The sequence below is a fragment of the Notolabrus celidotus genome, chromosome 9 (genome assembly GCF_009762535.1).
Source record: "Notolabrus celidotus isolate fNotCel1 chromosome 9, fNotCel1.pri, whole genome shotgun sequence".
Classification (NCBI taxonomy): Eukaryota; Metazoa; Chordata; class Actinopteri; order Labriformes; family Labridae; genus Notolabrus; species Notolabrus celidotus.
In genome coordinates this window covers 27,865,999-27,882,461 of record NC_048280.1, presented here as the reverse complement: position 1 = coordinate 27,882,461, position 16,463 = coordinate 27,865,999, and the positions used below count along the sequence as shown (strand labels likewise).

General features: G+C 41.6%; 1 protein-coding gene across 1 annotated transcript; it reads right to left on the bottom strand.

Annotated features, from left to right (window-relative positions):
• Positions 1-8: 8 nt before the first annotated feature.
• lrrc75ba (leucine rich repeat containing 75Ba) lies at positions 9-16,318 on the bottom strand. The gene is made up of 4 exons (XM_034691306.1): positions 15,552-16,318; positions 12,290-12,418; positions 11,345-11,457; positions 9-2,387 (listed from the first exon to the last, which is right to left on the bottom strand). The coding sequence occupies exons 1-4, from the start codon at positions 15,831-15,833 to the stop codon at positions 1,784-1,786; spliced, it is 1,128 nt and encodes a 375-aa protein (XP_034547197.1). The 5' UTR covers positions 15,834-16,318; the 3' UTR covers positions 9-1,783.
• Positions 16,319-16,463: the final 145 nt, after the last annotated feature.

Here is a 16,463-nt window from a genome sequence, read left to right as displayed (position 1 = left end):
GAGAATAATTCTCAGTTTGGTTCTTTTATTGGCAGTCAGTGTCTGGCATGAGACAAGTACACACAGGCTACAAGGAAGAGTTTGACGTTGAGACACAAAAACAAACTACGAACCAAATGGACAGTTGTCTCCATCACTGAACTTAAACATTCAACACAAAGTGTGTCCAAACTGAATAAATGTACTGCTCTATTTTCTGATTTGTTGTGTAATCCTACTAGCCTTTTTTGTTTACCAATCAGCAGGAGGTCACTGTGCTCAGTTTCATAGTTATTAGAGTCATTATCATAATTATTTGACAAAAGACAAAACACCAAAACAATAACACAAATAATTACAGCAGTAAGCAGACACTTATCTGGTACAAACACATAAAACACACATTTAAACATTTATTATATATCTGGTGGTGCAGGTATGTTGCTTTCAATGAGCCTTCTAACAATCATAAGCCATTTGGTCATCTTTTACCATAAAGAGGTATGCATTCAGCTTCAGCTTCATAAATATCTGCTGTAAATAACAATGTACACAGAGTATATGCTATTAGGAAACTCAAATATGAAAGAAATTGTCCCTTTAAAGTGCTCTGCATTGTTTCAGTCAGTCTAACTTAATCATTATGTGCTACCGTAGACGGACTTTGACAAATAGATAACAGTCATAGCTGTCTCATTGCTAACACAGGGTCACTGAAGTACATCAATAAATGGAAAAGACAACATATTATAGAGACAGACGGCAGTAGGGTGGCCAGTTTGGGAAGTGCTCATACAAGGTGATCCATAAAAACAGTTGGCTAAAGTGTCATTAATAAACTGAAACACTAAATGTGAGGATTACAACAGCTCAATAATTACAAAGAGGTGGATATCAGCTTTTAGCAAGTACAAAAAAAAAATCTATCCATTGTAGAGTCCTACCTGTTGTCTTCTAAGATTGCTTTGTTCACCTAAAGTGCACAAAAATAGCCTGTGGAAACACAACAGAGCCATGTTTTTTGTCCTCATTTACATCTACACAGGCGCAGCGTGGGTATTCACAAGTGGACATTTGGAAAGGGGGGGAAAACGCAAAAAGTCTTGACCTAGCAGTTTTGCCGGCGTCACGTGACGGGTCGACGGCTGTATAGTCTGTTGAACTTGTGTCATAGCTTTTGTTGAGAGATTAACAGAGAACACACAATGTGGAGCTAGGCCCTGCCTGCCAGAGATAGTCTCAGTCCTGGTAGAGAACCCACAGGGACCCTCTGTTTCCAAACTAACTCCAGTCTCACTTTAGCCACCGCCGGGATGTCTCTCCTCCATCCAACCAACTGATCTAAATCTCCTTTGGATTGGCTCTTCAGCTGCCATTTTAGAAAGAGAGGGACAGAAAGACAGAGGGGAAGAGAGAGAGAGAGAGAGAGAGAGAGAGAGAGAGAGAGAGAGAGAGAGAGAGAGAGAGAGAGAGAGAGAGAGAGAGAGAGAGAGAGAGTACCGGTTTTTTAACTCTTCCGGACCCCCTCCAATGAAACCGCATCTTGTTCCCAAGAGCACCATCCACCAACACGGTAAGTCCACCGTCATCACTTTACTGTCTTCTGGTGTGGGTTAACTCGGAGATGGTTAGGAATAGCTTGGTAGCTGTGGTGAGAAGTTCACAATGTGGGCATTGGTCTCCCTCATGCCTCAAAGGTTGACCTGGCTCGTGGTGTGAGGGCAAAAGGGCAAAGGAAGTATCAGACTGCGGTGGTACAACGTTTCAACCACAGTGTGAAGAGCCTGTATGAGACCATACCCCATCACCTCTCACAGTAGTGAAGGGTGAAGTCTTTGGAGAGCTGCTTCTCCTCTAAAGACCATGGCTCCAGGTCGAATCTGTTCCCCATGTCGTCGTCCTCCTCCTCCTCTGCCTCTTCCTCCTCTTCTTCCTCATAGTGGCTGGGCTCCTCAATAGAAGTCTCCAGGTGGTAGCAGTAGGGTTGACCCTCAGTGTACTCGTAGATTGTTGGTAAGCTGCTCTTCAGGCTGCAGCGACGGCGTAACGCTACTAGAAGCGGCTGAGGCATGGTGAAGATATCCACGTTGTTGCCCAGGTCGATCCAGGCCAGGTTGGAGAACATCTTGGGGTCTTTGAGCATCTCAGTGAGGTCTTTGATGATACCGAGGGTGAGGCGATTTCCGTTTAAAGCCAGGGTGCTTAGTTTGGGCAGTGAGGCGAGTAAGGGCAGGAGAATCCTCAGGTTCTCGTCATGGAGCTCAGTGAAGCTGATGTCCACAGCCACCACGCTGTCTCTGTTGTTCTGGAGGTAGAAGGCGACCTGACGTACATCACGGGTGGACAGGGGGATGCCAGATAGGTCAACTGAGTCATTTGAGAGCTTTTTCTGAAGGGTCTTCTTGAGACTGAGGTAGAGAATGAAAAGAGAGAGATTAGTTTTACTTGGATGACATGAAAATAAACATATCAGTCCAGGTTTAATCTGGAGATTGAAAGGGATCTCTAAAGTTTACATCAAGGCAATGTTTATATGTTGTGTTCCACATCTTTTACATACTATAACTTGACTGTGCATGGGTTAACACTGGTGTTGATGTTTTTTTTAAATTACTGTTTGCCAAATGGATCTGACCAACACGACCAACTATCTATTCTCTGAGTCAAACAGCCCTGTTGGTACTGGGCCAATGAAACCCATTACAATTGAGCTTCATCGACCAGTGCTGGGTCAATTTTCATCAGCGTGTTTTTTAGTATGTACAAAGCATTGGGTGACTGGGCCTGCACGAAATGGAAGGCTGACACAGACTCCAGCATGGGGCTTTACTCGTGCAAACAGAAGAGCCAAAACATCCGAAACGAGCCAGCAGCTTGAGCTTACGGCTTGACGGCCAGCAGCACAGAGCTCCTTACAGCACAGGCCCAGAATGTTTTAGTGCTTAAAAGATAATCTATGATGGGTTTTTAGAGAAAGATTAAACTTAAATAAAAGAAAAGACTTGGCAACTATATTTCTAGGGCAGGAAAGGAAGAGATTAATCTTTCAGGAATGCTCTGCTACTAAAAGAAGTCATGCTTTCTGTCATGGTTCATTTAAAGTTAGCAAGTTGTTACAAAAACCCCAATGAGCAGTTTGTGGGAAATTTGGTAAAAAGTAAGGTTTAATGTTCACTTTTCATTTTCCTATCATTGTTCAGGACATGTTTTTAACTTTGTCGCAACCTTCCTATGAACCACACTACTTTACTGGTCGAGATAATCTCTCACCTGTAAGACAGTCCACAACAGTCAGTAATAATAAAGGCACAGAAGCTCAAGTAATGCTAAACTTATGTATGACTATTCATGAAGTGATAATGATGGTGTATGAACGCCTGCTGCTCACCATTAATAAATGATCACATCGCCATGACTCATGAGTTTTTAAATATAATGTTGCAACTGCTGTTTTTAGAAGAAGAGAACGGTGCACAGAACCAAAAAACATTCATCACATGCTGCTTGATGAATGCACAGATGTGTTTGAGTCAAATTTAAGAAACTGAGAAAATGTGAGTGCATTCAGGAGTAAACAGGAGTCAGACTGTGAGTAGCATCTAACTGAGCATTGTTTCAGCTGATTGGGTGATCATGCAGCAACATGAGGAAGGCTCCCCTCTCCCCAGGTTTAGTGAAAACAGCTTGATATTTCTTTATTAATACAGCTTTTGAACTTTCATACAGATGTGTAGTTCCATTTTCATTGTAAATGGAGACAACTAATGTGGTTTGCTTTTGTTATTATCATATGAAATAACTTGTAATTGACATTAGAGCCCCATCAGAATTTCATGAAATTTCATGTTGTGTTGATTCTGGTCACACTTTGGAGGAAACCTGTTGTGTTTACTCTCTGTGTAAAGTTAATGTCTGTCTGTCTTAGTGTAACTAAATTTGTAAACTCTGATTTATTACTTTTTGTTAGCTTACAAAAGGTGACCAGACGTACCAGTTGAACGTTACCCGTCACAGCCCTGATGTCAGAACGTGTGCACCAGTATCCGAACAAATATCAAATGAATGTATAAGCAGTGTGATGTGTATATGTCTTTTGTCCTCAAAGAGCAGTGAAGCATTCCCACACAGCATAAATGGGAAATCCTGTTCATTTTTCTCTTTTACCTGGAAAAGCCCTGGTTGTAGAGTCTCTCAGTCTAAAACAACACGTCAACAGAAAATGTGTCTGTTTGCTCATCCCGCTCTAATATCAATCATGAGAACAAAACATTATGTAAAGAGAAAATCATCTCAAGACAAAAAACTCCTCCTACTCGACTTCTCATTACCAAACTTTCCCATCGGCCTTCTAAAACAGATGCTTCTAGGTGAGTTTTTTGGCAGAAAATCCAACCTGCACATAAAATTCAGTGGGAAAAAATAACCAGTCATGTCTCTAGTAATCTCAATTTCCTATGTAGGTCATGAAGTTGCATCAGAATATGAGTGAGGCTATTTCAAAATGAGTTAAAAACTCCTCACAGTGCCTTTAACTCATATGAACTCCATGATTTCTTAATGTGAGCGTCAGGAGTTCATAGTTAGCTAGACATGTTTTTTTTTTTAACTTGTATTAAAAAATATGATCTATTGTTTATTTATTTACCGGCTAGTATTTCAAGGCCCGAGGTGCTTCTTTCAGGTTTTACCTGGGGGCTTTGATTTTTTTTAAGTATAATGAGATGATTATGAAGTTTTTTTCTTAAAGGTAGCTGTTTTAATGTGTAATTCATATCTACCTTACTCTGTGCCTTTGAAAAGAAAAAGCCTCCCAGGATATTTTGCATGCAAGGGAGAGTCAGATGCAATACTTTTCTGAAACACAAGCTGTTGCTTTACATTGCATACAAAAATATTGATGCATTATTTATACACTTTGCCCTTTTGTTCCCAGTCCGTCTTATTTATCGGTGTGCAAACCCCCCTTGAGGTTGCGGTGTGTTTTACTTGAGCTGTTGCTGAAGTGGCCTGTAGCGCTGATTCAGTGTCAGAGTGAATTATAGCATCCTCTGGCTCACAGTGACTTACTGTGACATCCACTGCAGAACCTGTCGCTGCTGATGCTTGAAAGTGTTTTTTGGTCGTGTTGAGAGCGGATGACCCCTGAGCAGCACTTAACGGCTTTATTTTAGAGGCAGGTGATGGGTTGAGGAGCACAAACTTTATACATAAGAGTGCTATTATTACTGTGCAAGCAAAAAAAAAAAAAAAAGTATGACGAGTTAAAAACCTACTCTTGAAGCCAGGCTGAAAGGAGATTTAATCGGCTGTTGAACACAAAATCTGTGCCATAAAGACAATGTTAAGGCCACCGTGTCTTTTTATCAAAGTATTCTTTCTATTTTCTGTCCCTCTCAGTCTTTCATATGCCAAAAGTCTCATCTTCTCCAGAGGCACAAAAGTCCTAATGGCTGCAGTCTTGCAGAGACTCCCCTGCAGATGTGAATAGGTTTTGATCACACAACCACTTCTTTGTCTTTCCTTTCAGACAGTCTCATCCTTTATAGCTCAGGCAGCACAAAAAATTGATGTCTGAGGTGTCCTCTCAGAGAGCCTCTTTTATCCTTCCTCCAGATTAAACCGATACCAGAGAACAAGGGTGTCACTGATAACTTCAGATGTCTTCTTTTTTTTTCGTTACATCCACAAGAACACTGACAACAAGGTTCAGCTGAAATGACTAAGCAAGTTTAAAGGTAAGCAATTAAATAAGGCCTAAAAAGGACATTCATTTGAGGGTGGCGCCCTTTAATATAGATCGTCCAATATTATCATAACCTTTATTTAACCAGGAAATGCTCATTGAGATTAAAAATCTCTTTTCCAAGAGAGTCCTGGCCAAGATAGGCAGCAGCACAGTTATAGAGTTAAATTTTACAATAGACACAAATAGCAGACGCATACAACAGTTACACAGGTACCTCCAATATGCTGCTTGACTGATTTCTGTAGAGCAAGGAAAGAGCAAAATGATCCCTCCTGGCACAACACTAACTGTTGAAGTGAAACCAAATAAAACACAGACTGTAACAGAATTAATGCAATAGTTGATGCACTACATTCAAAATCAAGCAATGTCATTAATGCACTATATAATTAAGAAATCAGTTCAATTTAAGTTGTTTAATGAAGCCTTATTACCAAATAAACACAAGTACATCAGGGTTTATCCTTTGTCCCCATGCATGGCTCATCTGTCTCTGTCTGTGATTTAAGCTAATTTATTCAGCTACTGTTATTAAAATAACTCCTGTGATATATAACCATTAATATTCATATTTAATTGATACTAAATGAGGAAAATGCTGTTTCAAAAGAGGGAAAGTAATGTTTTTTTTTTTTCAGGACAAGTACATGGATAATAACAGCTGTCATAAAAATCCCATTTTATTTGAGCATTAACTAAATTTTACCCAGAGTCCATTTGCTCATTGCTCTCCCCTGGGCTGTTATTGCAATGCTCACACGCTTTAGATTTTTGCAGAGTCATTGACGCTGAAGCTTTGCTCTATTATTCATTTCGGCCCTCTCATGGCTGAAGCCAAACTGCACAGGAGAGACACGAGATGTGACATCTAATCTCATCTGTCTCCTGACATTTCACTTCTATTTTCAATTCACTCTGCTTTATTACTATATTTGTGATAGTTGGGAAAGCATCACACGCGCACACATACACACACGCACACTGCTGTTTGTCCTCTGGAGCGGGATCTCATACTTCGTAGTTGATGAAATTATATCACCACCATATCTTTTTGTGTGCTGGGTGTTTTAGTCAAAAATAAATGTCCTGAACTTTTTGGAGAACTTTCTCTTATCCTTGATTGTCCTGGAGTGGACTGGAGCAATCAGTAAAATGAGTGATGGACCCCAGAGGAAGCTTTAATGTGATTTCATGCTAAGAAGCACATTATGATGTTAAGCCGTGAATTTAAGAACAGCAGAAAAACTCAATTTTACCCCGTGGTTAATGAAGATAAGTTATGTGGAAACTTGTTTTTTTTTGTTCTGGGTTTTCAGGTGACAAAAGAACAAGGTAATTATGAGGTCAAATTAAGCTGCTGGATCAGGAACATAGGGGTGTGAAAACTAAGGAGAAGAAAGGTCACATAGGTGTTGACAGTTCATACACTGACATGAAATAATCCCCTAGGTATCCTCAGCAGTAGGACTGGGTCACTTTTTCTGTCAAGCTGATTGAGAAATGCTTTTATGAAATGTGAAAAACAACACCTCTAGCAAAACACTAATAAAGTAGTTGGATAGATTAACTAGCTTAGTGAGATTCAGACATTAATTCATTGAGGAATTTTAGTCGGACATGCCTGTATAGTATTAAGAGTGGCTGGTGTGCTGTGTTAATACTGGATAATGAAGGGATGAACAATCCAGTGGAATTAAAAAGATCTGTTTTTGTTTTGTGTGAGTACAGAACAATTTGGGAAGGATGCACTTTTGCAGATGAAGGCGGTTTGCCTGCAGCTAAACAAAAAGATGAGTTTTTCTTGTAATGTGAAAATCTTAATCCTTAATTGACAGAGGAATAGCTTTACATGTTGGGGGATATGCTTAATTATTTTAACTGAGTCAGATTAGATAGTTATACCTCTATCATGTCTGTGCATAGAGTATGAAGCAATTTTCAGGTGATAGAATGCTCAAATCGGCATGCAGGCTTATCAAAGGAAAACAGCTGTTCTGTAGTTCTGATTGTCAGATTTTCTTCATAGTAGAAAACCTGGCTATCAGAACCTCTACACTTTTTACAGTGCTATTGTAAATGTTACTTGTTAGTTTAATCCATAAAAAACTGTAAAACTGCAAAGCTAACTTCAAAGGCAGAGGTAGTTCTAAAGTGGTGGCTTTGTCCACCTTGAAATCTAACCGGCCACTATTGATGCTACTCCAAAATCCTTAACTATGATTGGCTATTAGCCTTATCAGTCACAAAGCTTAAATGAATTACAGTTAAGTCTGGAATATAAATCACACTGGTATAAGACTCTTTTTTAAGGGCTCTCAGAGAGAAAAAGGTTTAAACTGAGTTCCTGCATGATGACTTTATTTGTGTTCAGCAATGTGCAGTTTCTATGCAGATGTGTAACTCTTTCTTAGTATTATCTGTTATCACTATCCTGTCAAATTCCCTTATGATAGTTGAGTACATCCTACAGTAGTGTTAATAGTTGTGTTGATGGACTCCCTGCAACCAATCCACAGAGACTCCCGCCACACCCCCCAAATGGCCACTTTTTGTGTTCTTAAATTAAAAACTCTTTTCAATCAAAACAGGACTCCACCATATTTATCTACTTATTCGTATGCCACAGTTTTCTAAATGCATGTTAAAACCTAAAAGGGACAAAAGGGTCACTTGCTTCTTTGAGCGCCATCTTCTGGGCAGAATACCGTAAAACAACAAAAAAAAATGAAAAAAAAAACTATTAAAATTGTGTTAAACACTGACTTTTTCAGTAATGTAAAATGTGACTCTTTACAACCATTATCTTTTTGAGTCCTTCAAGAATTAAGTTAGGAGAACTTAAACGTTGCTGTCTAATCCCAGTCTACGATCCCTATTAATGGGTGAACAATCCAATGCTTGGTGAATTCTGCTTCACAATGATAGGAAGAGCCAACATTGGAGAATTAAACGGGATGTCACTATGAACGCTTGGCCACCAAAGGCCAGTAATCCCTTCAGAAACTTTCCAGCACCTTCTACTTAAAACCCAAGGACATGACTGACTTGCCCCCAGACGGGAACACATAGCTGTTGGCTAGGAGGCTCAAACTCGGCCTCTCATCTGCCGGTCACACTATGCCTGGTTGAGCTCCGCATTTCCAATATGGCTGCCGCCATCGATTGGCTTCAAAACAAGCTTTGATATGGTGGATTTGGTGCCAATGAGGAGAACCTTGGTTTTATCATTGTTTAATTTGAGGAAATTGAAGGTGAACCAGGATTTTATTTCATTATAACAGTCAGAGAGGGAAGTGGGTGGGAGGGAGGAGGTTGGTTTGGTTGACAGGTAGAGCTGAGTGTCATCCGCATAGCAATGGAAACTGATGTTAAGTTTACGGAAAGTATTGCCAAGAGGAAGAAGATAGATGATGAATAGGACAGGCCCCAGGACAGAACCCTGGGGAACACCGGCAGTGACTCGAAATGACTGGGATTTGAAGGATTTGAATTCAATGAACTGAGTGCGGCCAGAGAATTAAGAGGTGAACCAGTGAAGGGGTGTGCCACTGATTCCAACTGAGTTTAATCTGTCGAGCAGGATACTGTGAGAAATAGTGTCAAAGGCTGCACTGCGATCAAGGTCGTTTGTGATTTTTAGCAGGGCTGTTTCTGTGCTGTGGAGGGGGCGGGAACCAGACTGGAACTGTTCCTAAAGGTTATTGTCGGACAAGTGAGTATGGACCTGAAATGAAACTGTTTTTTCAAGGATTTTGGATAGAAAGGGTAGGTTTGAAATAGGTTTGAAGTTATTTCAAATCATACCTGTAGATGTGTTTGGCTTTGAGGTTTGTGTCGGTGCATAGCCACATTCATTATTTTGCAGGTAGAAGTTTCAGTTATTTTTCCACTGCCTTGTCATCATTAAATAATACAAAGACTTTTGATGTGCCTTTGTTTATATTTTGGAGCTGAATACCACTTTATATAAAACTCAGAAGCTCACTAAATAAATAATTCCTGGACTAACAGAAAACATCTTTAGTCAAGTTCCCACCAGACACCCTGCAGAGGTACCAGCACTTTTTTCATACTGCTGTTAGACAGGCGGAGGTATAATCCAGCGCCAAATTAAACTTGGCCTACGTTTGAACACTTTCATCTTAAATCTGCATTAAAAGTGTTTGATCATATTGTTCTAACAGGGTTTGGAGCTATCGGTTTCCCATATTTACAATATCCATGCCATGGTACGCTGAGCTGACCATCTGTTGGATTTAGCCTCATATTTATAGTGTGGAATGAGAGTGTTGTTTATTTCTCTAAATTTCCACTAAAGAACATTCAGTATATCTCCTAAAATGTGAACAGTTTTTTAAAAACACAACCTGTTAAGCTATCATCCCCAAAGGATCACTATAAAAACTTAAACATGTGCAGATCTGTTTTTTAAAGACTATTTTGGAGGTGTGCATCCAGGGAATATCAATGTCAGAATTTATATAAGCTGATTTTATAAAATTACTCACAGAACAAGTCTGCCCAGAAATAAAGTTAGGTGATTTTCCTGTCATCAGTGAGGGGCAGACTGGCCCTGTCTCTCCTCCTTCTATCTTTGACAGCTATTTGTTCATGAACACAACGGCAGGCGCAGCCGTCAGGGCTCACAGCAGCTCGTGTATTAATATTCTGTTTCAGGGTGGATTGTTGTTTGAATGATTCATCTTGCTCCTGCTTTCTCAGCCAGTGTCAGACTGTCTCTCTCTGCAGGTTTGAAGCCAACAACATGACTAAGTAAAAAAAAAAAAAGGCCCTTCAGCTAAGAATTCAGCGATCGTATGTATCTGCACAATTTCAGAATTTCAGAGATGCTGTCAAAGTCACTTAAATCTTGTGTCTCTCCTCTTCTGGTCTGAATTTTAAGTCCAAGTGCACAACAAAGCCGTGCTTGTGCAGCTCTGCTGAGGAGTGTCTGATTCTGCCAGATGACTGTGAATATGTTTCTGCTTTCCTCTGATTCTGCGTGTTGATACCTCAGACTGACTTGTAATGAAAATGTCTCCTCTCACTGTGTTCTCATTGTCTCCTTTTCAACTATCCTGAGATTATTTCCACCCACAGAAAATGAAAGCATTATTTGCAGCATGAAGCCGACTGTAGACTACGCAGCAACATGAATAGGAATTATGCTAGCCAGCTTCAGTTCATGAATAGGAAAGCCAAACACAACTAGGCACACATAAACCTATTTGTATACAAGCTAATACTCAATTTATCACTTGCACATCAAAAGCAATCCAACCTTTTATAAAGAGGAGCATAATTACATTTTAACACAACCCTCTCAGCTTCCTTTCTGCAAATAGACCAACAAATTTCCTCTATGCCACTTTTGAAGAGAGAAAGGCCAAAAGCAAAACGCATTCCCTGCACGGACCTGAGTGCTTAAAGAGAGAGATGATTGACAGCTGTGGTAACCATAGTGCTCTCGTCAGGTCAGCCTGTGGCCGGCTCTGTCCTACTTCAATGTCAGCTACAAAGATGAAAATCTCTCCAACTCGACATGGAGCCGAGCCCTGCTCTCTGTTGTGCCGAGCTGCAGATTTATTACAGACTGGACGTCTGGACAGGAGGGCTTACCAGGCCTGGGATTTCCGTCTGGACATGCTCTGCCTCAGCCACTTTGAGTGTGGGGTCAGGTGGTAGATGAGCTGTCTGCAAATCTTATCAGAGGACTTTATGGTGTCTGCATCCTGCAAAACAGAGCAGAAAGTGGGATCATAATTGCACAGAGAACAAAGAGACAAACAGGAAAGCAGCAGCAGCATTGAATATGAGATTTTCTGCTCGTGTGTGCATGAGGAAACATCTTTACATTCTATTACTTCACATTCGTTGGAATCTGAATCCTGCAAAGTTTTCTCTATTTTCTAAAACTTATCAAACTGCTTCAGAAGAAAAAAGAAAAGGTTTGTTATTATACGTAACGCCTTGAGCTATTCCTGAACAAAACACAATTTAGCCGCCTTGCTGGAACAAGAAAATCTAATCACAAGCCGTGTGCACCGATGGGGAAAACACAGGAAGTACACAGGAGAGGAGATTCAACACAGCCACTGGTAAACACTGGTGATTCCAGTTAATTAAGCATGTTGTGGCTGCTGGTGGTCACTGCCTACATCAAAATGATTAAACATTCACACTCTGAGATTTCTCTCTGTGCCAAAAAAAACAACCTGCTTTTAGGTAATGAGTGACCTTGCTAGCATCCTTGAAGGTTAAGGTTTGTAATTTTGCAGATACTGAAACATCAGATTTCAGGTACAAGATCTAAGATTGAGAAAAAACAATTCTACAAATTCAAACTGCATTGAATGAAATGGCTGAAAAACAGCTGTTCTTTTTTCAGCTGGTCACATGTTACATGTATCTGCAAAGTGTCTTCAAACCATCTCTGTTAAATTGATCTCAAGAACTCATGACTTCACGGTAACCGGCAGAGGCAATGACTTTTCAGTGAATGCTTGGCCCGTTCTTTGTGGACGTGCAGTGAGTGCTGATAGAAGCAACTAGAAGTAGGCTGACCTTCTTTGGACACTGCATCTCTCGAGCAAGGCTGAGCAGCAGCTCGTGGGAGATGGGGTCCACCAGGTTGAGGAAGGCAGCGTTTTTGTATAAGATGTCGTTGAGCGAAGAGCCTTCCAAACCGAGATCCTACAAAAGCAGATCAGAGGAGAGGCATCACATTATGACAGCAAGGTGAAAGTGTGAAAACATCCTGTGATGGTTGCAATAAAGGATGTAACAGCGTGACTTTGAAGCTGAGAGGAGGAAATGCATAAGTGATGGGAAAGGAATCTTATGGTTAAAAGGCAAAGTGACTGGAGATGGAAAGATAAAAGATGTGTTTAGTTTGAAATATTCATTAAAGAAGACAGGAGCTGTTTCATCTACAGTAGGAAAGTAAGGTCTAGGGGGAGTCACAGGGAGCGCTGTGGTTTGGCATGAATAATCACACCTTCATGGTACCCAGCCACACTGCTAATCCTAACATGCCATGACTAATACTGCTAGCACAATACGACAAGTCCTGACACATATCTGATCTGATCTGATATGAAACAATGACCAAGCATTTTTGTTATTGGAAAAGTTGCTTCATTTCTTTGATATCAGACTGGCTTGCTGAAAATGATCTTTCAAACTCCACCTGGAAATCTAAGAAATGCACCAAATCCTCAAGCTCTCTGTTATTTTCTGAGCACAAGCCTATTTCCCTTGATGTATAATCCCCTTCCTCTCTTAAAATACAGCTGTGCCACTCTTAAATAAGAGATTTTACATAAATATGATTTAAAAATTTGAGCAGCATATAAATACATCCGCAGAGAGGTTGGAACTGACAGCTGTCGTCGCAGCTTACTCATGAAAATGACAAATCCAAAAGGATCTGCAGCAAAAAAAAATCAAAGTAAATAAAAAACAGAGCTTTAAGACGACCTTTGAGCGTGGTGAGACAAGCAGCAGGCAGCACTGCAGCTGTGTGAACTGAACTGTGTGTTCTGCCTACATCAACACGTCCATCCTGAAGGTCCTAATGAGCAAAGTCCGATGACAAGCACTTGTGCAGCCCATGAAACTTTAATGAGAGAAGAAAGCCTTAGAGACACATACATACGGTAGGCACACACACACACTGGCATGCACATGCAGACGATGCAGACGCACATGCAGACGCACATGTAGATGCACATGCAGACGCACACGCATCCTTTTTCTCTCCAACACAATCGGCATTGATTGAAATAGACAGTTTGAGTGGGAGGTTGGCAGCTCCACATTACCAATTCCCCTTTTAACAAGGGCAACAGTAAACACAGTCTGAACCGAAGGCGCAGGGGAGAAGCTGCTTATGCCCTTCTGACAAACAAGGTATAAAAATATCCCCCTTCTGAGCTACGACACCATCAATTGTCACGTAAAATCACAGCAGGAAGCCACATATCCTTCTCATATCTGCAGCAGAGGCTCAGATCTTTGTCATATCTAGAGCACAGCTCACTGTTACACACCAATTAACTCCACCAGCAGCTCCTTTCATATTCAGAGAACAGGATCTCGCAGACATCTGCAAGCAAAGATAAAGTAAGGCTTATTTAATAAAAAGTGGAGCTCATTTAGAGGAAGCGAGCTCGTGTCCCCTGTGATGTGGCTGTCATGGAGCCCAGGCTGGCCAGTTTATCTCCTTTCCTTGATTAAGGATGTTCCACCCACTCCTGTGTCGAGGCTTCAGAGTAATTTATGCAGGATCGGCCGACAGCTAAAAGACAGAGGAAGGGCCTGAGGGCAAGCAAACAAATGAGATCACCACAGTTGCTGTCACGTCTTTGATGCACCTACATATTTTCTAACATGTGTTTAATGCTGCAGGTGAAGGGAGGCTTCAGAAAAAAACTGGGATTAAGATTCGGCTTCACTTCCTGAGAAAAGTGGTTTTGTGTAACATGTAGGTCACGGCCACAGCACCTACTCTAGCTCACGGTTAAGTGAATCCTGCACCAAATATAGTGCAACATAAACAATAACAACTGTGTCTTGGGCTTGATGAATCTGCATTTTAAATACAAACCAGTGGGTCTTAGAGCTTCCTGTTTTGTAAATTCTATAGAAATATTTCTTACTGTGAGGTCTTCACACAACAGCAATGACAAGCATGGCATGAAAATGGCATCTTGAAATAGGGCTGCACCTACGAGTCTTTCTCTTGGTAAATCTGCAGATTATTTACAGGATGAATGAAGGGATTGGGAAAAATGCACGAAATTCAAACACTCTTCATTTACTGTGATAACGATCAGAGGACAGCAGCAAGTCTTTACTTTTAGGAAGCTGGAAGCAACATGTGTTTGACACTTTTTCTTGAAAATTACAGAAAAGATGAATTCACAATCAAAACAGAGGGAGATTAATTTTCTTTTACAGATAAAGCACTGCAGCCTTTAATACCAAGGTCTGGATCTTCATTTCTGTGACCTTCTTTTTCTTTGTGAGAGTTAATAAACCTTTCGCAGAACAATAATATTTTGTGCGGTGGAACACAGGACTCTGGGGCTTACATTGTTGCTGCTAGAACTCAGGCCATAACAGAGAGAGAGAGAGAGAGAGAGAGAGAGAGAGAGAGAGAGAGAGAGAGAGAGAGAGAGAGAGAGAGAGACATTAGTTATGGAGAGGGATGGAGGGGGCAGGTCGCTCTAATGGCAGTGTGAGAACAGCCTGAGGAGAGGTGAGACTAGAGGAGGAAACAAGGACATGCGTAGAGAGGATGTAGGAGCGAGGATGGGGCGGATGGGGCTCTATTTGTACGTGGCGTTCTTTGAAACATCCTTTGTTCCACTTCAAAGACAATTCAATTTGGTATTATTCAGTGATTAAACGGACTATTTTCTCTTTTAAAGCACAGGCTACGCTTCAAATCACATGTCACTGTGTGTCACGAAACACGTTCACCCTCAGTGAGAGTGAGTCACGAGCTGAGTCTGCCACAATGTGTCACAGGTACTCCGTCTGCCTGTGGCCTACTTTCTATAAAAACTTCTGGAGGAAGCATGCAGCAACGCCTCAAGATGGGAGGAAAGAAGGGTGATGTGGGCTGGGGTCAGAGGTCAGGGAGGCACCTGTGGCATTGCAGAACACATCAAACTGTAATCACACACGCATGCACAGCCACTTTGCTCTCCATCTGTTGCTCTGGGATGCTATGTGGCAGGATGAACGTAGCAGCAGCAGCAGCAGCAGCAGCAGAAGGATGTAAACATGTCTGACTTTGCTTTGTGCAGTATTTCCTCACCTTCCTCAGTAGTTTGAGCACGTCGGTCGCCTGCTCGATCCTGCGGTCACGGAGCAGCTTCTGTATCTCTTTGATCCACGTCACTCTCCTCATGTAGGGGCTGTGGTTGGTCCTCCGCAGCATCCCCGGCAGTTTGTCTGATTTGAGCATCAGTGCAAACAGAAAGTCCCCGCCGCCCCGGCTGCCCCTGTCGCTCTCTCCACCGCTTTCCAGAAGCTTGCGTCGCTTTTTGGCGAAATTCTCATTGTCCAAACTGCCCTGCCTGCTCAGTCTGGAACCCATGGTGTTATTATTTTTCTATGTCAACAGATACAGGCTCAGACAATGTTACCAAAAGGACAAACCCATGATCGGTCCCGGTTTTTCCTGTCAGCAGATGCTCCTCCTCAGTGGATGGTTGAAAACAGCGCCGTGCTGTCTGGCGCTCAGCAGCAGACTGACGGAGGCTCTGCTGCAGAAACACAACAATATCGCTCCACAGGCTAATTTATCACCATGCTCTCATGCACAACCCGAACACGTTGCTGTTTCAATGATTTCCCTGTCCTCGGGCTATGTGCGTCTGTCTCGGATGGATGCAGAGGATGCTCCAGCTTCTGCAGCTTCATCCTCAGGTCGTGTCTGCTTTACGCTGCTGTTTAGGTTTGTGCAGCGTGGAGCGTCTGACCAATCACTGCGCCTGCTGCCTGCTGCACGTCTCTCTTCCAACCCCTGCTCAAACCCCCTCCTCTGTGCAGCGACAAGCTACAATAACAACACAGAGGATGCCAGTGTTTGTACGATAGTAAGGCAAGCTTTAAACCAATTCACTGTTTAGTAATCTAAGCTGAATCCTAAACAATTCAACATTTACTATAAAATACCTTTCATGTTTAAATCTGATTTTCAATCTGACATTCATCCTTAAGATAA

Excerpts from the sequence above, each read along its gene's own strand:
- lrrc75ba (XM_034691306.1), bottom strand. The coding sequence starts at position 15,833 with ATGGGTTCCAGACTGAGCAGGCAGGGCAGTTTGGACAATGAGAATTTC. Across the intron at positions 11,458-12,289 it reads AGATGCAGTGTCCAAAGAAG|GATGCAGACACCATAAAGTC; the intron begins GTCAGCCTACTT and ends TCTGTTTTGCAG. Across the intron at positions 2,388-11,344 it reads AGACGGAAATCCCAGGCCTG|TCTCAAGAAGACCCTTCAGA; the intron begins GTAAGCCCTCCT and ends TCTCTACCTCAG.